General features: G+C 39.4%; 1 protein-coding gene across 1 annotated transcript in view; it reads right to left on the bottom strand.

The window, feature by feature from the left end:
- The window catches only part of LOC150085126 (transducin beta-like protein 2), a 216,011-nt gene that overhangs the window by 115,985 nt on the left and 73,049 nt on the right, over nucleotides 1–26,977 (bottom strand). The window contains exon 4 of the mRNA XM_090373042.1: nucleotides 20,892–21,163. Within this exon, the coding sequence (XP_090229168.1) occupies nucleotides 20,892–21,163 (272 nt within the window). The remainder of the gene's footprint in view (nucleotides 1–20,891; nucleotides 21,164–26,977) is intronic.

Raw genomic sequence — 26,977 nt, 5'->3', positions numbered from 1 at the left:
ATCCTCCATATTTGGTGGCGACGGGCTCGAACCCCGGTCTAATCAAGAAGCGTGTGCTATGCACTGCTGCTCCTTCCCACCTGGCTACGGAGGCGCCGATTTTCGTCGGACCCACCTATCGCGTAACTTCGGGGTATTACTGTATATCATTGATAAGACACCATGAGCTACTCCTGCAGCCCATCTACACTACTCAGAAACTTCATATCTGCCTGCTCTATTACCCCCATGTCCTTTTCATTCTCTACCACTGTCAGTGTTGTACCACAGAGTTGATATGTTGCTCTGGGGTTGCTGTTTCCTATATGTAGTACTTTACATATGTCAATGTTAAACTTCATTTGCCATCTCTCAGCCCATCTGTTCAACCTTTCCAGATCCTGTTGCAGCAGCATAGCATCAGTAGTGTCCTTAACAACTATGCCACCCTTTGTATGGGACCAATGAGCCGCAGCCTGGAAAATAAGATGCAGGATATTTCAGAGACTGCTGGGAATCATTGGGGTACAAGTAAACACATAGGTTGTGTTAGGGTAGCTAAGAAAAAGAACAGGTGCATGTATACTTGTGTGTACACCAATGCTAGGAGTTTAGTAAATAAATTTGATGAATTTGAGGTATTGCTCAAAACATCAAAGGCAGATATTGTGGGGATTTCAGAGACGTGGTGTCACACAGATATAAGGAATGCAGAACTGGAATTTGGGGAGTACAATGTCTACAGAAAGGATAGACAGGATAGGAAGGGAGGAGGGGTTATGCTATTAGTTAAAAAACACATAAAATCCAAGGAAGTGAAGCCAGTCGACATCGCAGGACAGTGCAGTGTCGAGTCAGTTTGGTGTGACATAAGCATTGAGAGATCAAAATTGAGAGTAGGAGTGTGCTATAGGCCTAATGACTCTGATGAGTATAATAAGAAACTGTTCGGAGAAATAGAGTGCGCCAGTAAATCAGAGAGTCTTATAATGGGAGATTTTAATTTCCCAGATATTGACTGGAATTTGTGGGCTGGTCACTCACACACTAGCAAGGCTTTTGTGGATTTATTGGATGATTGTTTTCTACATCAGCATGTTCGGGAGGCAACTAGAGGGAGGAATACTCTTGATTTGATTATCAGTAGTGATTCTTCATGCATTAAGAATCTGCAGATAAATGAACCACTAGGTGGCAGTGATCACAGTGTGCTGAAGTGGGAGTTACTCAAAGAGGTAACTACCATTAGGGGTAAAGGGAAGGAGTATTGCTTTTGTAGAGGCGACTACAATGGACTGAGACAGTATTTAAATTCTATACAGTGGGATCAACTGATGATATTGCCAACAGCAAATTCAAAATGGGAAGCATTCAAAGAACTTATCTTGGAAGCTACTAGGCTTTACATACCAACTAAGAAATATTGTTCAAGGTTTAGGCCTAAATGGATGTCAGATGAACTAATGAGGCATATGGCAGAGAAGAAAAATGCATGGGATACATACAAATTAACACGTGACACAGACGCCTATGATAGATACAAGTTGATCTGTAACCAAGTTACAAAGGAGGTTAGGCAGGCGAAGGCAGATTACGAGAGATCCTTGGCAAGGGATGCGAAAAAAAACAGCAAAGAGTTCTTTACTTATGTAAACTCTAGAAGGAAGGGGATGAATCAGATTGGTCCACTTGAGATCGATGGGTCAACTGTTGATGACCCTGCTCAGGTAGCTAACAAACTAAATGAATATTTTGCATCGACATTCACACATGAGGAGTTATTCAGCGAGGGGAATGCCAAAGGTGTATTCAATTCTAGCAGTAAGCTAGAGAATCTTGTAATAACTGAGAGCAAAGTGGAGGAGGAAATTGTTGAAGATAAACACAAGAAAGGTACCTGGGGTGGATGGGATCTATTCAGTTATATTAAAGGAGGCAGCAGAGAAAGTAAGCAAACCCATAGCCATAATTATGAAAGCTTCCTTGGACTCGTAGGAGGTACCCACGGACTGGAGAGTGCAAATGTGACCCCAATTCACAAAGGGAGATCAAAGGCTGACACAAGTAATTATAGACCTGTGAGTTTAACTTCTGTTCCCGGAAAATTAATGGAGGCACTGGTTAAAGAAGCACTGCAGGATCATCTAGACAAGACTTCGGTTATAGCTCGGACACAGCATGGTTTTGTTAAGGGTAAGTCTTGCCTGACCAATTTGATTGGATACTATGATGCAGTCACAAAAGAACTGGATGCAGGGAATAACTTTGATATTATATACTTGGATCTTAGAAAGGCTTTTGATACTGTTGCACATGGAAGACTGCTGCACAAATTGGAGCAGTGTGGCATTGGAGGCAAATTGCTGCTATGGATAAAGGGATGGTTGAGGGGGAGAAGACAGAGAGTGGTAATCAATGGACACTGCTCTTCGTGGACTAATGTTATTAGTGGAGTCCCTCAGGGTTCAGTATTGGGTCCTTTATTGTTTTCTGTATTTATAAATGATATTGATGACGGTATATCAGGCTTAATGTCCAAGTTTGCAGACGATACGAAGGTTGGCAGGGTTGTCAAGGACACTACTGACACTATGCTACTGCAACAGGATTTGGAAAGGTTGAGCAGATGGGCTTCGAGGTGGCAAATGAAGTTTAACATTGACAAATGTAAAGTACTACATATGGGAAACAGCAACCCCAGAGCAACGTATCAACTCTGTGGTACTACACTGACAGTGGTAGAGAATGAAAGGGACCTGGGGGGTGGTTGTGGAGGCAGATATGAAGTTCTCTGAGCAGTGCAGACGGGCTGCAAGAGTAGCTCATGGTGTATTGTCAATGATATATAGGAATTTTTCTAGCAGGGATAAGGAGGTGATTATTCCCTTGTATAAAGCAATGGTCAGGCCACACCTAGAGTACTGTATACAGGCCTGGAGGCCTCATTTCAAGAAGGATGTTGAGCTGCTGGAACGAGTACAGAGAAGGGCAACTAGATTGATGAATGGGACAAAGGGGTGCTCTTACGAAGAAAGGCTTAAGTTTTGCGAATTACAGTGTCTGGAAACTAGGCACCAGCGGGGTGATCTGATAGAGGTGTGTAAAGCCTTGAATGGTTTAAGCATGCTCAATGCTGATGGGATTCTTCCTCTAGCTCAGAATAATCACCTGAGAGATCATAAATTTAAATTGAGGAAAGACAGATGTAGGATAGATGTGCGGAAATTTGCCTTTAGCCAGCGGGTGGTTGGTAGGTGGAACAGACTTCCATCCCTTGTCGTGGAAGTTGATAGCCTAAATAAGTTTAAGGCTCAGCTGGACAGGTATTTCGAACGAACAGAGGGGTGAAGTGGAAGTGGTTATTTTTATTTATGTTACTTTCTTTTTTTTTTTTTTGGCTGATGCTGCATAAGCTTGCTTTCTTGCATCAAATGCCTCTACTAATGCTAATGCTAATGCTATGGCCAAAATCACACAGGCCCACCGGGGTTTCCCCAGTAAGGCTTATGGCCAGTCCGCCTCTGTCGATAGAGAAAAATATGAAATTGTGAAACGCTTTGAGTGAAATGAAAGACCATGTAATATTGCACGTGCTACAGGCCTAAATGAGGCAACAACGAAAAGCACATGACAATTGCAAACTTGACAGAAGGTCTTAGCTCAATTGAAAAGGGCTTAAAAATTTTAGAAAACATGACTACAACGAAGAACGCGTTATAGTTACAAAGCAAGGAATAAAAAAATTATTAGCTTGCTACAAAGAAATTCTGCGTGAAAAAAAGAAGTCTAACAAATTCGTCTGACTGTCGTCAGACGAATTTGTTAGATTTTATGAAGCCATCGACATCGAAATAACTTTTTTACGTAAGTCATTTATTTTTTTAATACATATTTTGTATTAATATGTATAAAGAACTGCAATTTTATTAATATTTTTCTTCTAAACTAGTGTTTTTGTTTGTTCTTGGTCCCAATTAAACAAAATTTATATGTATTATATGCAAAGTTGTACCCCGACTTACGCGAATTCGACTTAAGCGATTTTCGTCGGAAACACCTATCGCGTAACTTCGGGGTATTACTGTATATCATTGATAAGACACCATGAGCTACTCCTGCAGCCCATCTACACTACTCAGAAACTTCATATCTGCTTGCTCTATTACCTCCCAGGTCCTTTTCATTCTCTACCACCGTCAGTGTAGTACCACAGAGTTGATATGTTGCTCTGGGGTTGCTGTTTCCTATATGTAGTACTTTACATATGTCAATGTTAAACTTCATTTGCAATGTCTCAGCCCATCTGCTCAACCTTTCCAGATCCTGTTGCAGCAGCATAGCATCAGTAGTGTCCTTAACAACCATGCCACCTTTGCATTGTCTGCAAACTTGGACATTAAGCTTGATATACCATCATCAATATCATTTATAAATACAGAAAACAATAATGGACCCAACACTGAGCCCTGAGGGACTCCACTAATAACATTAGTCCACGATGAGCAGTGTCCATTGATTACCACTCTCTGTCTTCTCCCCCTCAACCACCCCTTTATCCATAGCAGAAATTTGCCTCCAATTCCACACTGCTCAAATTTGTGCAGCAGTCTTCCATGTGCAACAGTATCAAAAGCCTTTCTAAGATCCAAGTGTATAATATCAAAGTTATTCCCTGCATCCAGTTCTTTTGTGACTGCATCATAGTATCAAATTAAATTGGTCAGGCAAGACTTCCCCTTAACAAAACCATGCTGTGTCCGAGCTATAACTGAAGTCTTGTCTAGATGATCCTGCAGTGCTTCTTTAAGTAGTGCCTCCATTAATTTTCCTGGAACAGAAGTTATACTCACAGGTATATAATTACTTGTGTCAGCCTTTGATCCTCCTTTGTGAACTGGGGTCACATCTCCAGTCTATGGGTACCTCCAAAGAAGCTCTCATAATTATGGCTAAGGATTTGCTTACTTCCTTTGCTGCATCCTTTAATATAACTGGTTAGATACCATCCACCCCAGGTGCCTTTCTTGTGTTTATCTTCAACAATTTCCTCCTCCACTTTACTCTCAGTTATTACAAGATTGTCTAGCTTACTGCCAGAGTTGAATACACCTCTGGCATTCCCTCGCTGAATAACTCCTCATGTGTGAATGTCGATGCAAAATATTCATTTAGTTTGTTAGCTACCTGAGCAGGATCATCAACAGTTGAATCATCGATATCAAGTGGACCAATCTGATTCATCCCCTTCCTTCTAGAGTTTACATAAGTAAAGAACTCATTGCTGTTTTTCTTTGCATTCCTTGCCAGAGATTTCTCATAATCTGCCTTCGCCTGCCTAAACTCCTTTGTAACTTGGTTACAGATCAACTTATATCTATCATAGGCTTCTGTGTCACGTGTTAATTTATACATATCCCATGCATTTTTCTTCTCTGCCATATGTCTCATTAGTCCATCTGACATCCATTTAGTCCTAAACCTTGAACAATATTTCTTAGTTGGTATGTAAAGCCTAATAGCTTCCAAGATAAGTTCTTTGAATGCTTCCCATTTTAAATTTGCTGTTGGTAACATCATCAATTGGTCCGACTGTATAGAATTTAAATACTGTCTCAGACTATCGTAGTCGCCTACACGAAAGCAATAACCCTTCCCTTTACTCCTAATGGTAGTTACCTCTTTGAGTAAATCCGACTTCAGCACACTGTGATCACTGTCACCTAGTGGTTCCTCTATCTGCAGATTCTTAATGCATGAAGAATCACTACTGATAATCAAATCAAGAGTATTACTCCCTCTAGTTGCCTCCTGAACATGATGATGTAGAAAAACACTAATCCATCCACAAATGCCTTGCTAGTGTATGAGTGACCAAACCACAAATTCTAGTCAATATCTGAGAAATTAAAATCCCCCATTATAAGACTGATTTAGTGGCCCACTCTATTTTCCTGTACAGTTTCTTATTAGTATTAGTATTAGTATTAACGGCCACATGGTGCAAGAAAGCCTATGGCTTATGCTGCACCAGCCAAAAAAAAAAAAAAAAAATCCAAACAAAACAATGATAAAAACAAAAAATAAATAGATAAATAAATAAATAACTAAATAATAATAATTAATAAATAAAAAATATATAAAATAAAAAATAATAAAAAGGAAATTAAACCTATCATCCTACGCGCTTCCCTTACCCAAAAGTACTATCCAGATGACCTTTGAATTTCCCCAAATTCTCGGCCTCTACCACCCATGAAGGCAACTTATTCCAGTAATTTATAACTCGCTGGCTAAAATAAAACTTCCTACAGTCCAATCTAAACATTTCCCCCCCGTAACTTGAATTTATGTCCCCTAGTTCTAGCATAATTTATAATCTTGAAAATTTCGTCCTCATTCATTTTACTGATGCCTCTGAGAGCCTTAAACACCTCAATCAAAACTCCTCTAAGGTGTCTAGTTTCCAAACTCTGCAACCCACATATTCGAAGTCTTTCTTCATAAGGACACCCTTTTGCTGATCTCACCAGGCGAGTTACCCTTCTTTGCACCCTTTCAAGAAGCTCGATGTCTTTCTTTAGGTGCGGTCTCCATACTTGAACACAGTATTCCAAGTGTGGTCTAACATAAGCCTTATATAATGGGATTATCAAGTCCCTATCTCTACTTGCAAAAGTTCGATAGATCATCGATAGGACACCATGGGCCTTCCTTGTAACCTGTTTACAATGCTCAGAGAATTTCATGTCTGACCGTATCGTAACACCCAAGTCCCTTTCCTCCAGTACTGGGTTTAGTTGAACTCCACCAAGTGAATAAGTTTTTTTGGGTTTACTGTTTCCCAGGTGTAATACCTTACACTTTGTTGGATTAAAGCACAGCTGCCATTTTTCTGCCCATTCCTGAAGTCTATCTAGGTCTCTCTGAAGAAGCTCAGCTTGACAGTGATCATTAACTACTCTACCAATTTTAACATCATCTGCAAATTTAGACATCACGCCCTCTATCCCTTAATCAATGTCGTTTATGAAAATTAAAAACAACAGTGGCCCTAATACTGATCCTTGGGGAACCTCACTTCTTACAACAACCCAACCCCACTTCTTACATCAACCCATTATTATACTCATCAGAGTCATCAGGCCTATAGCATACTCCTACTCTCAATTTTGATCTCCCAATGCTTATGTCACACCAAACTGACTCGATACTGCACTGTCCAGCGATGTCGACTGGCTTGACTTCCTTGGATTTTATGTGTTACTTAACTAATAGCATAACCCTCCTCCCTTCCTATCCTGTCTATCTTTTCTGTAGATGTTGTACGCCCCAAATTCCAGTTCTGCATTCCTTATATCTGTGTGACACCAGGTCTCTATGACCACATTTTCGTGATCACAGGTAAGAAACTGATTAGCATTAGTAGAGGCATTTGATGCAGGAAAGCAAGCTTATGCAGCATCAGCCAAAAAAAAAAAAAAAAACAGAAAAAAAAAAAAAAACCACTCCCACTTCACCCCTCTGTTCGTTCAAAATACCTCCAGCTGAGCCTTAAACTTATTTAGGCTATCCACTTCCACGACAAGGGATGGAAGTCTGTTCCACCAACCAACCACTCGCTGGCTAAAGGCAAATTTCCGCACGTCTATCCTACGTCTGTCTTTCCTCAATTTGAATTTATGCCCTTTCAGGTGATTATTCTGAGCGAGAGGAAGAATCCCATCAGCATTGAGCATGCTCAAACCATTCAATGCTTTATACACCTCTATCAGATCACCTCGCTGGTGCCTAGTCTCCAGACACTGTAATTTGCAAATCTCAAGCCTTTCTTCGTAAGAGCACCCCTTTGTTCCATTCACTAATCTTGTTGCCCTTCTCTGTACTCGTTCCAGCAGCTCTACATCCTTCTTGAAATGAGGCCTCCAGGCCTGTATACAGTACTCTAGGTGTGACCATTGCCTTATACAAGGGAATAATCACCTCCTTTTCCCTGTTAGAAAAATTCCTATATATCATTGACAATACACCATGAGCTACTCTTGCAGCCCGTCTGCACTGCTCAGAGAACTTCATATCTGCCTGCACAACCACCCCCAGGTCCCTTTCATTCTCTACCACTGTCAGTGTAATACCACAGAGTTGATATGTTGCTCTGGAGTTGCTGTTTCCCATGTGTAGTACTTTACATTTGACAAGGTTAAACTTCATTTGCCACCTCTCAGCCCATCTGCTCAACCTTTCCAGATCCTGTTGCAGCAGCACAGTGTCAGTAGTGTCCTTGACAACCCTGCCTACCTTTGTATCGTCTGCAAACTTCGACATTAAGCTTGATATACCATCATCAATATCATTTATGAATACAGAAAACAATAATGGACCCAACACTGAGCCCTGAGGGACTCCACTAATAACATTAGTCCACGACGAGCAGTGTCCATTGATTACCACTCTCTGTCTTCTCCCCCTCAGCCACCCCTTTACCCACAGCAGCAATTTGCCTCCAATGTTACACTGCTCCAATTTGTGCAGCAGTCTTCCATGTGCAACAGTATCAAAAGCCTTTCTAAGATCCAAGTATATAATATCAAAGTTATTCCCTACATCCAGTTCCTTTGTGACTGCATCATAGTATCCAATCAAATTGGTCAGGCAAGACTTCCCCTTAACAAAACCATGCTGTGTCCGAGCTATAACCGAAGTCTTGTCTAGATGATCCTGCAGTGCTTCTTTAAGTAGTGCCTCCATTAATTTTCCTGGAACAGAAGTTAAACTCACAGGTCTATAATTGCTCGTGTCAGCTTTTGATCCTCCTTTGTGAATTGGGGTCACATTTGCACATCTCCAGTCTATAGGTATCTCCCCTGAGTCCAAGGAAGCTCTCATAATTATGGCTAAGGGTTTGCTTACTTCCTTTGCTGCCTCCTTTAATATAACTGGATAGATCCCATCCACCCCAGGTGTCTTTCTTCTGTTTATCTTCAACAATTTCTCCCCCACTTTACTCTCTGTTATTACAAGATTCTCTAGCTTACTGCTAGAGTTGAATACACCTCTGGCATTCCCCTTGCTAAATAACTCCTCATGTGTGAATGTCGATGCAAAATATTCATTTAGTTTGTTAGCTACCTGCGCAGGATCATCAACAGTTGACCCATCGATATCAAGTGGACCAATCTGATTCATCCCCTTCCTTCTAGAGTTTACATAAGTAAAGAACTCTTTGCTGTTTTTCTTTGCATCCCTTGCCAAAGATTTCTCGTAATCTGCTTTCGCCTGTCTAACCTCCTTTGTAACTTGGTTACAGATCAACTTGTATCTATCATAGGCTTCTGTGTCATGTGTTAATTTGTATGTATCCCATGCATGTTTCTTCTCTGCCATATGCCTCATCAGTTCATCTGACATCCATTTAGGCCTAAACCTTGAACAATATTTCTTAGTTGGTATGTAAAGTCTAGTAGCTTCCAAGATAAGTTCTTTGAATGCTTCCCATTTTGCATTTACTGTTGGTAACATCAGTTGGTCCCACTGTATAGAATTTAAATACTGTCTCAGTCCATCGTAGTCACCTTTACGAAAGCAATAACCCTACCCTTTACCCCTAATGGTAGTTACCTCTTTGAGTAAATCCCACTTCAGCACACTGTGATCACTGCCGCCTAGTGGTTCATTTATCTGCAGATTCTTAATGGATGAAGAATCACTGCAGATAATCAAATCAAGAGTATTCCTCCCTCTAGTTGCCTCCCGAACATGCTGATGTAGAAAACAATCATCCAATAAATCCACAAAAGCCTTGTTAGTGTGTGAGTGACCAGACCACAAATTCCAGTCAATATCTGGGAAATTAAAATCTCCCATTATAAGACTCTTTGATTTACTGGCCCACTCTATTTCCCTGTACAGTTTCTTATTATACTCATCAGAGTCATTAGGCCTATAGCATACTCCTACTCTCAATTTTGATCTCCCAATGCTTATGTCACACCAAACTGACTCAACACTGCACTGTCCATCAATGTCCACTGGCTTCACTTCCTTGGATTTTATGTATTTCTTCACTAATAGCATAACCCCTCCTCCCTTCCTATCCAGTCTATCTTTTCTGTAGACGTTGTACTCCCCAAATTCCAGTTCTGCATTCCTTATATCTGTGTGACACCAAGTCTCTGATATCCCAACAATATCTGCCTTTGATGTTTTGAGCAATACCTCAAATTCATCAAATTTATTTACTAAACTCCTAGCATTGGTGTACAAGCAAGTATACATGCACCTATTTCTATTCTTAGCTACCCTAACACAACCCATGTGTTTACTTGTACCGCAATGGCTCTCAGCAGTCTCTGAAATATCCTGAATCTTGTTTTTCAGGCTTCTGCTCATTCTAATAGAAGCAGTGCAAGAATCTCTTTCACCTCTGCCAGTGGCTACTGTTAATCTATTCGTCTTTCTATCCCCCCAAGCTAGCAGTTTTCCGACCCACCTAACACTGCCTCGATAGCATCAGCAAATATTCTTGCACCCTTTCTATTTAAGCGTATCCCATCCCTGTAGAAGCAATCCCTCTTGTTAACAAGTACAGTCCAGGCTGAAAAAAATTCTACCCCTTGAGCCTTGCACAATCTTTCCAGGGCCGAATTGATTGACAGGGCTCTCATCATATACTCCCTCCTATCGTGTCTGGGCAGAATTGCAGACACTTTCAAATTCAACCCTATTTCACGGCTTTTTTTTCAACAGTGACCTGTACTTGTTAAGCAATTCTGCCGGTCTCCTACTCTTGATATCGTTAGTGCCCACATGTACAACTATATCACCTTTTGTGCCCTTAAAAGATGATATCTGCTCTACAACGTCATCAACCTTTGCCCCTGGCAGACATACTCTGGTCCTGTTCCACCTATCCTTTTTACAAAGCATGTTCCCCGTTTCCCTGACAATAGAGTCACCAACAACTACTAGTTCCTTTGGGACCAGCACATTCTGCCTTGGGGGTTGCCGCTGTGTTTCACAATGACCAAGTACAAGCTCTGGCGTTGATGTGGGCAGCTGAGAGCTTGATGGGCCCCTCAATTTAGTTCCTTCGAGGGCATCCACCCTGTCCTTCAAGCTCTCATATAGGCCCATAAGAACGCTGAGTTGTTGCCTGATTTCGATACACTCCTTGCATCGTGCACACACAAAGACATCCCCCATGGCAATATCATGTCCCGTACCTGAATGCTCCACAAACATCATGCAAGCTGTGCACTTTAGAAGGCTGTGACTCAGAAGGCAACTGCCCCCCTCAGTTCTCCTCTGAGCCACAGCACTTCCATTAGCTTGAGCCTTTTGTTTTGCTGCTCTGGTCTGAGTCATGATTACTTTTAATTTAAATAAAATTTCAATTTCAGTTTATAACCCTAACTTATCTCCCAACACAGCTATAACGGGATATATATTTTTAGCGTCAAGTATTAATCAATCAGTCAAGTATTAATTATCTCCGAGTTCCCTTTATATAACTTCCGTATCAGTTATGTATTAATTAATTATACGTATTTATTAGATTACGTTTGTAATCTAAGTCGTATATGTATTTAGTTAAAAGTGCAATTTAAATGCCAACGAAGTTGAACAAGTTTATTAGATTTTACCGATCGCTGAAAATATTATAACGTATACTATACTAACGCTATCTAGGTTCGATATATAACGATCGTATGACAAAGACAAAGGCGGAAGTTACGAACGGTAATCTATGGACACTTAAGTATTAATTAACTTTCAAATCTCGCTGTCCCAATTCAGAATAAACCAACGATCCTTACTAGGTCTATAAGCTACTTACAAAAAATAATTTGATGTAAAAGATATTCAATAAGTGGCTAAATTTGGCTAAAAAAACTTCTCGTTCAGCGGAGTTGTAACTTGTAACACGTGGATTTGATACCCTTCCCGAATACTTTTATGCAATTACAAGGCCGAGTAAAGAATAAATACACCAGATTAATCAGAAATATCACAAAATAATGCTATACTACTAAATTTAAATCAAAAGTTTTAGAAAAACAATAATTTCAAATCAATAAATAAGAAAAATCCACTTAGCGGCTTTGAACACGTCTGGCCCGTACTAGCTTTTTATGCGCAACAATTAATTTTATGCGTAACAATTAATGTGAACCTCACGCTATTTATTACTATGAGATTACTTACTAACCTGCATGCGTGAAAAAAGTGCATGAATCCAATATGAGAAAAGGTCTCCGGCCGACCGGGCTAGCCGAGTGGGTAAAGTACCTGCCCGGCAACCCAAAGTTCCCGGGTTCGATTCCCGCCTCGGGCTTGGATCAAAGTACTGCAAAAAACCTTGGGAGGTGCAATATGGCCACAGAAGCCGATGCGCCAACAACTACCAAATCAAAAAAAAAAAAAAAAAAAAGGTCTCTGAATGTTAATTGTGTTAATTTTTATTTTCATTCCTAAGGTCTCAGCTATTAAAAGACTTGTGTGATCATGCTGGATGCTCAAAACTTTAGCTTCATTAAACAAGAAGAATCGGGAGTGCACCAAGTGATGCACTCCCAATTCAGGCCTCAAAACAGAAAAACCAAATGCAAACTACTGTAGTTCGAAAGGACTTTGTTTTATTAGGAGAAGCTATTGTCAGGGAAACAGGGAATATTTTTTGTAATAAGGATAGGTGGAGTAGAACATGGGTATGTCTGTCGGTAGCAACTATTAATGATATCACCAACAGATTGTCAAATTTTAAGGGGGATAAAGAGAATATTATTATTCATGTGGGGACTAATGACATTAAACATACACGATCTGACGATTTGTTGGAAAAATACGGGACCATTGTGAGGAAATGCTGCAAGCTAGGCCACAATGTCTATGTGTGTCTGCAATTCTGCCCAGACACGATAGGAGGGATTATATGATAAAAGCCTTGTGGATTAACTCAAGACTTGAAGGACTCTGCAAGGCTTTTGGGAGGAAATTTCTATCAGCTTGGCCCACACTTGTAGGTAGAAGGAATTTGTTTTGTAGAGACGGGATACACTTAAACAAAGGTAGTGCAAAAGTTTTTGGTATTATTATAGAGTATACCTTAAAGGTTCAGGGAAACTGCTAGTTAGGGGGGGGATGTGGGTAATATTGACACGCGTTTATCTGACAATATTGGTCAAAGTAACTCTTGCACATACCTCAATAGTTCTTATCTGTTACCCCAACTGGACATATTATTTAGATGTTCTGGGGACAAAAACATTTCAAGTGAGCGGGTAACTAATGCCAGGGAAGAGAGCCTAAAAACCTTCAAGGGTTGTGTTAGGGTTGTTCAATATACAAGAACAGTAAGTCTTAATTGTTTATATAGTAATGTTAGAAGTGTCGTCAATAAAATAAGCGAATTCGAACTGCTGATTAAAACAAGTTAAAACTGCTGGTTAAAACCACCTGGAAATTGGGGATGATGAGGTTCAGTACGGCTTGTATAATGTATTTAGGAAGGATAGAGTAGATAGAAGGGGTGATGGGGTAATGCTTCTTATCAGAAGCAGCCACAGTGCGACGATAGCGTTCTCGGATTCAAGCGTTTCACGTGCTAGTATAGAATCTGTATGGTGTGAGATAGTTGGAAACAAAGGTGTAATGCGAGTAGGAGTAATCTTCAGACAAGGTGATTGTGAAGATTATGACGAAAGCCTCTACAAGCAAATGGAATGGGCAAGTAAGCATCAATGTCTTATTATGAGTGATTTCAATTTGCCTCCAATTGATTGGAGTAAAATGGGAAGGAAACTTGACATGGGGAACAAAATTTTTAAATCAACTAGACGACTGTTATTTGTATCAACATGTCAGGGAAAGTACTACAGAAAAGAATATCCTAGACATTATCATCACCCATGAATCAGATGACATAACAGAGCTGACAGTAGAGGAACCAGTAGCAGAAAATGATCATGGAGTTCTACAGTGGATGATGAAGGGGGAGAGAGAGAGAGAGAGAGAGAGAGAGAGAGAGAGAGAGAGAGAGAGAGAGAGAGGTAGAGTAGTAAAAGGCAAAGGAATGGGTTATAATTTCAGAAAAGAAAATTACGATGCCTTAAGGTGCTACAGGCCTCTATTAACTGGGTAGATATTGCACAGAGAACGAATACAATTGAACTGTGGTATGCTTTTAAAACATTAATCACAGATGCCTTGAATGTGTATTTACCATTAAAAAAATACTCCACGAGGAGCGTTCCAATTTGGATGAATAGTGAAGTTGCTACATTACTTGAGCAGAAAAAGGTGGCGTTGAAAAGTTACAGAGCAATAGTACTGAAGCTTACAAGATGATCTGTAATAGAGCCACAGAAAAGGTTCGACAGGCAAAGGCAGTTTATGAGAAATCACTAGCAAACAGAGCAAAGGGGGGGGATAAGGAATTCTTCACATATATAAGTGCTAAGAAGAGCAGGACAAACCACATCAGACCTTTACGTAAGGGAAAGGGGATAGTATTAAACACACCAGCTGACATTGCAGATGAACTCAACAGTTATTTTGCATTGATATTTACAGATGAAAAACCTTTCGTGGAAATGTGAAATTGTGGGAGTGAAGTTGAAAAATATGTAATTAATGATATTGAAATTCTGCAAGATTATTTAATGAAAACATTTTCGAGCCTCCAGGCCAGTAAGGCTCCTGGAGTTGATGGAATATACCCTATAATTGTAAGGGAGGTGGCAAGTGAGTGCACTGAACCATTGAGGCTAATTATGCGAGCATCACTAGACTCTTAGGAGATTCAGTTGGATTGGAAAAGTACCAATGTATCTCCCATACATAAGGGTGGTTCTAAGAGTGAAGTGGGAAATTATTGACCTGTCAGTCTGACTTCAGTTGTTGGGAAAATCATGGAGGCAATGATCAAGGGTGGAATTCAGGATCATTTGAATAGAACTGAAATTCTCAAGGATACTCAGCATGGTTTTGTAAAGGGAAAATCATGTTTAACAAATCTGGTTCGCTATTTTGAAAGGGTCACTCATGAGCTGGATTTAGGGAATAATTTCGACATTGTTTATTTAGATTTCAGCAAAGCTTTTGACATGAGCGGTTGCTTTATAAGCTGGAGCAGGTTGGAATCACTGGGAAAATCCTTAGATGGATAGCAGGATGGCTTCAGGGCAGGAGGTAGAGGGTTGTGATAAATGGCTATTCCTCAGATTGGGTTGATGTAGGAAGTGGGATTCCTCAAGGATCAGTATTAGGACCACTGTTGTTTTTAATTTTCATAAACGACATTGATGAAGGGATAGAGGGCATGATGTCTAAATTTGCAGATGATGTTAAAATTGGTAGAGCATTTAATGATATCACTGTCAAGCTGAGCTTCTTCGGAGAGACCTAGATAGACTTCAGGAATGGCCAGTAAAATGGCAGCTATGCTTTAATCCAACAAAGTGTAAGGCATTATACCTGGGAAACAGTAATCCCAAAATAACTTATTCACTTGGTGGAGTTCAACTAAACCCAGTAGGGACTTGGAGGAAAGGGACTTGGGTGTTACGATACAGTCAGACATGAAATTCTCTGAGCTGCAAGTAGCGATAGGGATGTGATAATCCCATTATATAAGGCTTATGTTAGACCACACTTGGAATACTGTGTTCAAGTATGGAGACTGCACCTAAAGAAAGACATAGAGCTTCTTGAAAGAGTGCAAAGATGATAACTCGCTTGGTGAGATCGGCAAAAGGGCGTCCTTATGAAGATAGATTTTGAATATGTGGGTTGCAGAGTTTGGAAACTAGACACCTTAGAGGAGATTTGATTGAGGTGTTTATGGCTCTGAGATGCATCAGTAAATTGAATGGGGATGAAATTTTCAAGATTATAAATGATGCTAGAACTAGGGGACATAAATTCAAGTTACGGGGGAAGATGTTTAGATTGAATTGCAGGAAGTTTTATTTTAGCCAGTGAGTTATAAATTACTGGAATAATTTGCCTACATGGGTGGTAGAGGATGACAGTTTGGGGAAATTCAAAGGTCATCAGGATAGTTCGGGTGAGGGAAATGCATAGGATGATAAGTTTAGTTTCCTTTTCTTTTATTATTATTAGTTTTTTTTTTATCATTGTTTCATTTGGGGTTTTTTTTTTTTTTTTTTGGCTGGTGCAGCATAAGCCATAGGCTTTCTTGCACCATATGACTAATACTAAGACATGATCCTCATTTATCGATTGAAATGCTATGGTCCTCACTGCCCTAACTGACACTGCATGTTGCATTAAACACATATCTAAAAGGCACCTAGTGGAACCAACATACTAAGAATCACAACTGCCACATGGAAGTACTGCATATGGGTAGCAGTAACTCCAGAGTTATGTATGAACTGTGCGGTACTACACTCAGGGTGGTAGAGAACGAAAAGGACCTGGGGGGTAATTGTGTAGTCAGATATGAAGTTTTCTGGGCAGTGCAGATGGTCTGCAAGAGTAGCTCATGGTGTCTTGTCAATGATATACAGGAATTTTTCTAGCAGGGAAAAGGAGGTGATTATCCCTTTGTATAAGGTGACGGTGAGGCCGCTGTATACAGGTCTCGTTTTAGGAAGTTTTAGTCTGGAGGTCTCATTTTAGGAAGGATGTAGAATTGCTGGAACAAGTACAGAGAAAGGCAACAAGATTAGTGAATGGAACAAAGGGTTGCTCTTAAGAAAAAAAGCTTAAGTTTTGCAAATTACAGTGTCTAGAGATAGGCACCTGCAAGGTGATCTGACTGAAGTGTATAAGGCCTTGAATGGTTTGTGCATGCTCAATGCTGATGGGATTCTTCCTCTTGCCCAGATTAATCACCTGAGGGGATATAAATTCAAATTGAGGAAACACAATTGTAGAATAGATGTGAGGAAGTTTGCCTTTAGTCAGTGGGTGGTTGATTGCTGGAACAAACTTCCATTTGTCGTTATTGAAATTGACAGCTTAAATAAATTTAAGACAGAACTAGACACACATTTGGAGTGAATGGATAGGTAAAATGGGAAGGGCTGTTTGTTTTATTTTTTTGACTGATGCTGTATAAACTTGCTTTCTTGCATCATATGCCTCTGCTAACGTTAATATTATAGACTACATCATGTAATTCCGTAACTGAAGAGGAAAGTGTGGAGTGCCTTTTCCGCACAGAATGCAGTTTTTGAGTGGGCTTTGCTATTACTTTGAAATCAGTGTCCCTAAGAAATCAGTGTCCTCCCCCCACAAAAAAATAATAAAAAAATAATGTAAGTTTAGTGTGGGAGATATAAAATTTGGATTATTATTATATACAGATAATAGTGTGCTATTAAATGGTTGCCAAGGATAACTATATAATGAAAATAAAATATTTTTATAAAAATGGCAAATCTGTAGTGGCAAAATGAAAAAATACTGGAAATTGATTTTAGGTCAAACTTGAAATGAGAGAAGATTACATCTTGATGCCACTTCTTTTTATAATTTTAATAGGACATTTAAGATAACAAAGTAAAGTACTGACAGAGTATTGTAGGAAATGTAAAAATTGGTTTAAGAAAACAATGCTACTCAGCACTGTTTTTCTGTCCTGTCTGGAATTACGATTGGCTCTCTAATGACAAGAATACCTTGGCATATGCTCACTTTACAAACAACTACATTATCCATAACATCGTCATGAAGGTGAATCTGTTATTCTTAAAACAAAGTGACACTATTTTGTCCAGTTTTGGAGCTATCTGACTCCATTATCAGATCACACTCAATCAGCAACCTTGAGTTGAATGGCGAATAAAGGTACTGAATCTAAATGAGTAGATAAACAATATGAGGAAGAATAACCTCTGATTGACAATGTAATTTTCATTATATATATAATATTAACCCTATTACTGGGCTGTATTGGCTCACCATATGCAAAGGATTTTGTCTTTCATTAACCGATTCTCCCACATTTTCGATTTCACATTCTCATCTTTCATTACTTTTATTTGGCATGCCGGTGGGTGCGCTATGGGAAATGCTGTGATGCAATTTTTTGAAAACTCCAATGTTTAAGAAAATAATAGAATGGTTTTGGTAAATCAATCAGGTAAGGAAATAAAAGGTGCTATGAGTTTTCACTTAAAAAAGATCACATATATTAGTGTTATTCATGTGTGTACCAATTAGGTAAAAATTCTTTCTCTCCAATTACATACACCAATGAGCCAAAACATTATGACCACCTGCCTACTATAATGTTGGGTCTCCGTGTGCAGCCAAAACAGCTTGTACCCAGTGAGGCATGGACACTACAAGATTTCTAAATGTGTCTTGTGGTATCTGGTACCAACACGTAACCAGCAGATCCTTTTAACTCCTGTAAGGTCCATGGTTGAGACGCCGCAGATCGGAGTTGCTGTTCCAACACAAGCCACAGATGCTCGATGGAATTGATGTCTGGAGAATTTGGAGGCCAGGGCAATACCTGGAAGTCTTTCTTGTTCCATGAACCAATCTCAAACAATCCTGGCAGTCAGTATGGCATGGCACATTATCCTGCTGAAAGATGGCACTGCCGGGGGGGAGACCGTTGCCATGAAAGGGTGTAGCTGGTAAGTAACGATGTTTAGGTAGGTGGTTTGTTTGTTATTTGGTTTTTAGGAGCATTAGCAACTAAGGCCATATTGCTTCGAGATATGCGGTGGTCATTCCCTGACCTTTCCGCATCCTCCGTATTTGGTGGTGACGGGCTCAAACCCCGGTCTAATCAAGAAGCGTGTGCTATGCACTGCTGCTCCTTCCCACCTGGCTACGGTGGCGGCAGGTAGGTGGTAGATGCCAGAGTGTCTGGCATCTACCACCAGGCACATGGATGACTGGACCAGGGGTATCCCAGCAGAACATCGCTCAAATCATGACACTGCCGCCACTGGCTTGTTTTCTTCCCAAGGTGCATCCAGATGCCATCACTTCCCCACGTAAACGACGCTCACATATCTGGTCATCCAAATAGTGCAACAGGAAACGTGATTCATCAGACCAGACAACCTTCTTCCAATCACTCAGGGTTTCGATGCTTGCATGCCCATTGTAGGCGATGTTGCCGGTGAACCATGGTTAGCATGGGCACTCAGAGCGGCTTGCAGCTCTGCAGCCCCATTTTCAGCAGAGGTTCAATGTACTGTGTGTTGTGACACATTACTCCAGTCACCAGCATTCCAATTACCGGCGAGTTGAGCCAGAGTCCCCCCCCCCTTCTGTTGCCACGTACCATCCAGGAGAGCCTTCGTTCACCTCGAGCATCAATGAGCTGTGGTCATCCAACACCTCACTGGTGGTTCATGGGTTCCCCTCCTCGGACTACTTTTGGAAGGTACTAACCACGGCTGACCATGAGCACCCCATCAGCCGTGCTGTTTCGGATATGCTCTGACCCAGTCGTCTAGCCATTATAAGTATTATCTTCAAATGGGAAGAACACGAGTAATACTGATTAACGGAGCTCAGTATGAAGGGCACTCATTTTTTATAGTGTCCCGACCCGTGCACACACTGTAGTTCACCTGCAGTTGTTTCAATTTGCATAACGACTCACTGGTCATAATGTTTTGGCTCATTGATGTATGTTACTTATAACAAAATACTTTATAAAAAATTTCATAAACAATTGTATTATGTGGATTACTAAGAGATAATTATGATTAACTGTACACAGTGAGAAGCACTGAAATAGGAATAGCTACCCAATATCAAGTTGGGGCTCCACATACTCACAGAACAACTTGCACATACTGTGGTGTGGATGTTTTAAGTGCTTGAACACATCTGGAGATATGAATCACCATGCTATCTATATAGCATCTCAAAGCTGTCCAGCATTGGAGGATGGTAAATTTATATGCCTGACAGCCTTAAATTTCTGTTCCCACCAATGTTTGACAGGGATCAAATCCCTGACTTGAACATCACACGTTTCACAGATAGGGGTTCAAGTCAGGGGAATTGAGACTCACTAAAGAGGATGAAGTTCAACAATCACATGCACACCATCTCTGCACACATCTGGTCTGTGGCATGGTGCATTAATCTGCTGAAAGACATCAACTGACATCAGGGAATAGAAGAATATCAACATGCATATGTGATAGGTAATGATGACATGATACATCTTTTCCCTCAAGCAGCCTTGCATCAGAAAACCTATCCCAGCAGAACATTTCCCAGACCAGAACAGCACTGCCGCCAGCTTACAATGCACCGTGCATGCGATGCAGGGGGTCCAATCCCCCTTTTTATCATCTTGTTGCCGCACATGTACCTTTCCAGTGATATGACATAAAAAGAAATTCAATTAGTCCAGCCATTACACCTTCTTCCAGTCATCCATTGTCCCAACATAGTGATCACAGCACCAGATGAAACAAAGATGTCTGTGATGTGCAGTCAGGAAAGAGTATCCAGTTGGCCATCTGCTCTGATACCCAATCCAATGGAAAAATACGTTGAATAATGCTGCTGAAAAGCATTGTGCACTGTCCCACATTGAAACCATGATCATTCTGTTGGTCCACATGAGTCACTGCAATTTTCTTCCACGCCATTTATCAAACATTAATTTGTACTATGGGTTTTGTGCAAGTCAGATATTTTGCTCCTGACTGCTAATCATAATAAAATGGGCAGCTTATTATGTGAACTGTCTTGGAGTTAGACATACCTCTCCTCTTTTCCACCATGCCTAATCATACCAAGGCTTTTTCTCGTGCTTGAATGCAAGGTGCATTCAATTGGTCAAGTTTTTTTTCTTATGGTGCAGCCAACTTTTCTCATTAAGGCAGATGGCCCTATTTCACATACTTTTAGTGTATACAATCAAAATATTTTACTTAATAAAAAAAAATTTCTGCTACCTTTCAGATCCCAAACAATCATTGTAGTATCTGTAGAGCAACTCATTATAAAACGTCCATTACAAGAAATACCAATGTTTATGATATCCGTTTTATGCAGTTGCGGAAAAGTTGAAAGAGGTTCTACATTACCAGGAGAGCCATCATCTTTTCTGCCAACTTTATATACTTGTATAGCATTACCACTAGCCTGGCAAATAATGTAAGCCTTAGAGTCCGGACTCCACTTAATTTGTTTGGCATGATCATACTCCACATTAGCTCGCACAGACCTGAAAAAAAGTTTGAGAAAATTTATAGTATAGTATAAATTCTAACAAACTGATGTTAATCAGAATGATAAAGAGAGAAAATAGATCATTATTCAGAAATTTTGATTATTTTATGCTCTTCAGAGTTTTCCAGTAATGATATTAGTAATGGTGAAAATCCCGTGTTAAATTTGTTAAAGGAAGAACTTTCATTCAGTCCATCAGAATTGACCATCCGTTTTTTAAAAAAACAAAACATAATGTTAAAAGCTCAAAGTTAATTTTGCAGTGATTTACACTTATTTGTTGTTATTTCATAATTGTTGCTACTTTCTTCTTCATTAAAAAAATTAAATAATATTACTTTAATAAAGATATATATCTTTTAGAATGCAAAACGGTAATTCAGCATTTTTTTTTGGATAATTATATCATAAAGATGTGCATCTACTTTTCTGAATGAAAATCCAATTAGCTTTTGTATGTTAAATATTATTATGAATCAACAGGGCTTACCTTTATTTTTGATATAGGAAGCTTCTTTTCCAACTCTCCTTGTCCAACTCGCTAATAATTCATGGGGAAGGCGATATCAATTTTGCAAGACATTGTCATAAAGTTAGATTTTGGGGGTCTAAACTGGCTAATAATTAAGGATCGATTTTTTCTTTTTGGTGCTGTGGCAGGAATTTTGAGTTAAATTTAGGGGTCTAATAATTGGATATGGGGTGGGGGTTGGGGGTTATTCTCTACATTCTGTAAGTCGGACTAGAACTTTTCGGGGTGTCATGTTCACAGGAAGAGAGCTACTCACAATTAATCCGAAACTTTTGTCTTATGTTGTAGTGTTTGTTCTTCACGCATGCGTATAAGTGACCAATCGTCGGACAATAGGAATGGCCTACGGATATTGATTGAAGTTGCATGTAGTTTCATCTCTAAGGTTTCTGCAATAAGTAGTTTGTAGTAGTTGTGTTGAATATTTATAATTTTAGTTTCATTAAAGCCGAATATATGTCGTTCATTTATGGCGTGGAACGAAAGATCCGATGCATTTGAACGACCCGTCCACACAGAAGCTTCGTGTTGTTTTGTGAAAGATTTCATCTTTCACAAAACAACACGAAGTCTTTCACTTTTTTGTGAATGAAATCTTTCACAAAACAACACATTTCATCCTTAGAGATGAAACTACATGCAACTTCAATCAATATCCGTAGGCCATTCCTATTGTCCGACGATTGGTCACTTATACGCATGCGTGAAGAACAAACACTACAACATAAGACAAAAGTTTCGGATTAATTGTGAGTAGCTCTCTTCCTGTGAACATGACACCCCGAAAAGTTCTAGTCTGACTTAAGGAATGTAGAGAATAACCCCCAACCCCATATCCAATTATTAGACCCCTAAATTTAACTCAAAATTCCTGCCACAGCACCAAAAAGAAAAAATCGATCCTTAATTATTAGCCAGTTTAGACCCCCAAAATCTAACTGTATGACAATGTCTTGCAAAATTGATATCGCCTTCCCCATGAATTATTAGCGAGTTGGACAAGGAGAGTTGGAAAAGAAGCTTCCTATATCAAAAATAAAGGTAAGCCCTGTTGATTCATAATATAATAGAATATAGGAAATATCGAGCACTTAAAAGCTCTCTAGTATCAAATCTGTTAAATATTATAAAAAGAGTCAAACATGCTATTTCCAATTATCATTCAACTGTTACTAGTACTGCTGACAAGAACATCAGGCAGTACTAGAATACGACTTAAATACTTATTAAATAATAAAAGAAAAGGAAATAAAAAACCTATGCATTTCCCTCCCAACATAAGTAACTGTCCAGCTGACCTTTGAATTTTTTCAAACTGTCAGCCACCCATGTAGGTAACTCTACACCACTCTTCCTGAAAAAACTTCCTGCAACTCAGTCTAAACAGCTTCCCTGTAACTTGAATTTATGGTCCCTTGTTCTAGAATCATTTATAACCGTGAAAATTTCATCCTTGTTCATTTTACTTCTGCCCCTCAGAGCCTTAAACAACTCAATCAAGTCTCCTCTAAGGTGACTACTTTTGCAAGCTGTGCAACTCACATATTCAGGAGGGTGCCTCCGTAGCCAGGTGGGAAGGAGCAGCAGTGCGTAGCACACGCTTCTTGATTAGACAGGGGTTCGAGCCCATCACCACCAAATACTGAGGATATGGAAAGGTCAGGAAATGACCACCGCATATCTCGGAGCAATATGGCCTTAGTTGCTAATGCTCCTAAAAACCAAATAACTAACTAACTAACTAACATATTCAGTCTTTCCTCATATGGATACCTTTTTGCCGATCTCACCAGGAAAGGTATCCAACTTTTCGGACCCTTTCAAGAAGCTTGATGTCTTTTTTTAGGTGAGGTGTCCATGCTTGAACACATTAATCCAAGCACAGTGGGTCCTCGTATAACACGTGTTTGCATTACATGAATTCGATCATACACGATTTATAAATAGGGGAACGTTATCTTATATAACACGAACCGAATTCGCTTATACACGATTCGCCTTTGTGTTTACAAGAAATGGCAGTCGAATGCGGAATCACCCCAACTGAACGCAACACGATAGGAACGAAGAAGATTCTGAAAATGTATTTATGTGTTTTATATCAGTGAAGGGGAAACACATTTCACCATAATAACGTAAAAACCAACACAATTCCAGCTATCGATATAATCGCAAATGCAATTAGATGGAGTTTACTACCAGTTTATAACAGATTCCACTAGCAGAAACGCAACTGGAAATTGTTTTTATTGTTTTATGGTAGTAACCCCCAGAAATGTGCTTTAGTAAAATGTGAGGTGTTAATAGTGTATCTCGGCCTTTACGGTGTTGTTTATTCAGTTGCTACACGCGCGCAGCTTTGTTTCTGTGTATCAAGCGTGCCACCTCGTTTGTAATTGTGCTTTATTCCCTAAACATTAGTAAAATACTTAAAAGGTGTGAAAAGGAAGCGTCCTGGCTAAGACACTGCAGATTCAGAGAGAAAAAAAAAAGAAGCAATATCGATAAACAGAGGCGGACTGGGTCAAAAATTCTTACCCGGGAAAATTTGTAGTGGCCTCATACTAGCGTTTATGGCCAAAATCACACCGGCCTCCAGCCCACCGTGGTTTCCCCCGTAAGGCTTATGGCCAGACCGCTTCTGTCGATAGAGAAAAAAAATGAAATTGTGAAACGCTTTGAGCGAAATGAAAGACCATGTGATATTGCACATGCTAAAGACCTAAATGAGGCAACGCGGAGAATTACAAAGAATGCAGAGAAAATAAAAACAACTTTCATAGCGGGAACAACTCATAGTGTAATTAAAATCCATTAGATTAAGACACAAAGAATTGGAAGAGATGGAACGGCTGTCATCTCTTTGGATAGAAAATCAAACAAAAAGCAAGTTTGCTTACGATAGAAGCAAAGGCATTAGCAATATTTTATTACGACTTACGTATTATAATTTATACTTACGTATTATAAAATACGTAAGTATTTTATTACGGCTATTTTATTTAATATAATAATTTTTTTTACGAATAAAATATGTATTTTATTCGTAAAAAATACTTTTTTAGTATTAAAAAATACTAAAAATACTTTATTATAATATAATATTATTTTTATTACGTATTTTAATCGTTATAAAATACGTAAGTATTTTATAACGATTAAAATTACCCGATTATTTATTGTGTTTGGTAATGTTTTGGTTCCAAATGTGTGTTCAATCTTGGGTGGTCGGCACCTAACCCTACTTTTCCCATAGGGCCTGTTGTTTATATTGCACGATTTTGCATTGCACGAGGGTTTCTAGGAACGTAACTATCGTGCTATATGAGGACAGACTGTATTGTCTAACAAGAGCGTTATATAATGGGATAATGACTTCCTTATCTCCACTAGCAAATGTTCGATTAATCATCAACAGGACACCACGAACCTTCCTTGCAACCTGTCTACAATGCTCAGACATGTCTGACCGTATCATAATTCACAAGTCCCTTTCTTCCACTACTGACTTTAGTTCAACCCCACCAAGTGCATAAGTTATTTTGGGATTCATCATCATCATCAGCCATTTTCAATTCACTGCAGGATGAAGGCCTCTCAAGCAACTTTCCAGTTCCTTCTGTTTTGAGCACTGGCCATCCATTTACTACCCAAAAACTCATGAATTTCATCTATCCATCTCCACCTTTGTCTTCCAGGTTTTCTTCTAGCTCCTCTTGGGTACCATTCTATTATTTTCTTAGTCCATCTGTCATCATGTCTTCGAGCTATGTGTCCTCCCCAAGACCATTTTAGTTCTTTAGTTTTGATAAGAATGTCCTTTACTTGAGTTTGCTGCCTAATCCATGTGTTTCTCTTCTTATCTAACAGTCTCATTCCCAGTATAATTCATTCCATTCTTCGCTGTGTAGTTCTCAGCTTCTCTTCCATTCTTTTGGTGAGTGCCCAAGTTTCACTTCCATAAGTCATGGTGGGGAGTATACATTGGTTCATTATTTTACGTTTCAGACAAACTGGGATATTGCTCTTCAGTATGACTATATTTCCTCAATGCTATCCATCCAAAATTTATTCTTCTCTTGACTTCCAACCATTTATCATTATTACGAAGAAAGGCTTAAGTTTTGCAAATTACAGTGTCTGGAGACAAGGCACCAGCGAGGTGATCTGATAGAGGTGTATAAAGCCTTGAATGGTTTGAGCATGCTCAACACTGATGGGATTCTTCCTCTTGCTCAGAATAATCACCTGAGAGGGCATAAATTCAAATTGAGGAAGGACAGATGTAGGATAGACGTGAGGAAATTTGCCTTTAGCCAGCGGGTGGTTGGTTGGTGGAACAGACTTCCATCCTTTGTTGTGGAAGTTGATAGTCTAAATAAGTTTAAGGCTCAGCTGGACAGGTATTTCGAACGAACAGAGGGGTGAAGTGGAAGTGGTTATTTTTTATTTATTTATTTATTTATTTTATTTTATTTTATTTTTTTATTTATTTATTTTATTTATTTATTTTTTTTTGGCTGATGCTGCATAAGCTTGCTTTCTTGCATCAAATGCCTCTACTAATGCTAATGCTAATTACAGCTAATAACTTGTCCCAGATAAGTATGACTCCACCTTTTCAATTACTGCTCCTTCAATCATTATTTCCCTTTCTGTGGCAAACTTGTTCGTCATTACTTTTGTTTTAGCCATATTCATCTTTAGTCCAAAATCCTTACTAACTGTGCATAACTGATTAAGATTTTCCTCTAATTCTTTGGGATCGTGGCTTATGACCACAATGTCATCTGCAAATTTTGGGGTTACTGTTCCCCAGTATAAGACCTTGCATTTTGTTTAATTAAAACATAGCTGCCACTTTTCTAACCATCCCTGAACTCTATCTAGGTCACTCTGAAGAAGCTCTGCTTGGTTGCGATCATTAACTACTTAACTGATCTTTACATCATCTGCAAATTTAGACATCACACACTCTATCTCTTCATCAATGTCATTTAAGATAAATCAAAAACAACAATGGTCTCAATACTGATACTTGGGGAACCCCGCTTCTTGCATTAACCCAACCTGAGGAATAACCATTTATCACAACCCTCTGTCTCCTTCCATCCTCCTATCCATCTAAGGATTTCCCTTATATAGATAGCAGGATGATTCCAACCTGTTCCAGCTCAAAAAGTAACTGCTCATGTGGGAATGAATCAAATGCTTTGCTGAAATCTAAATAAACAATATCGAAATTATTCCCTAAACCAGCTCATGAGTGACACTGTC

The sequence above is a fragment of the Mastigoproctus giganteus genome, chromosome 5 (genome assembly GCF_048544385.1).
Source record: "Mastigoproctus giganteus isolate SK-2022 chromosome 5, ASM4854438v1, whole genome shotgun sequence".
Taxonomy (NCBI): domain Eukaryota; kingdom Metazoa; phylum Arthropoda; class Arachnida; order Uropygi; family Thelyphonidae; genus Mastigoproctus; species Mastigoproctus giganteus.
This window is presented reverse-complemented; position numbering and strand designations above follow the sequence as displayed.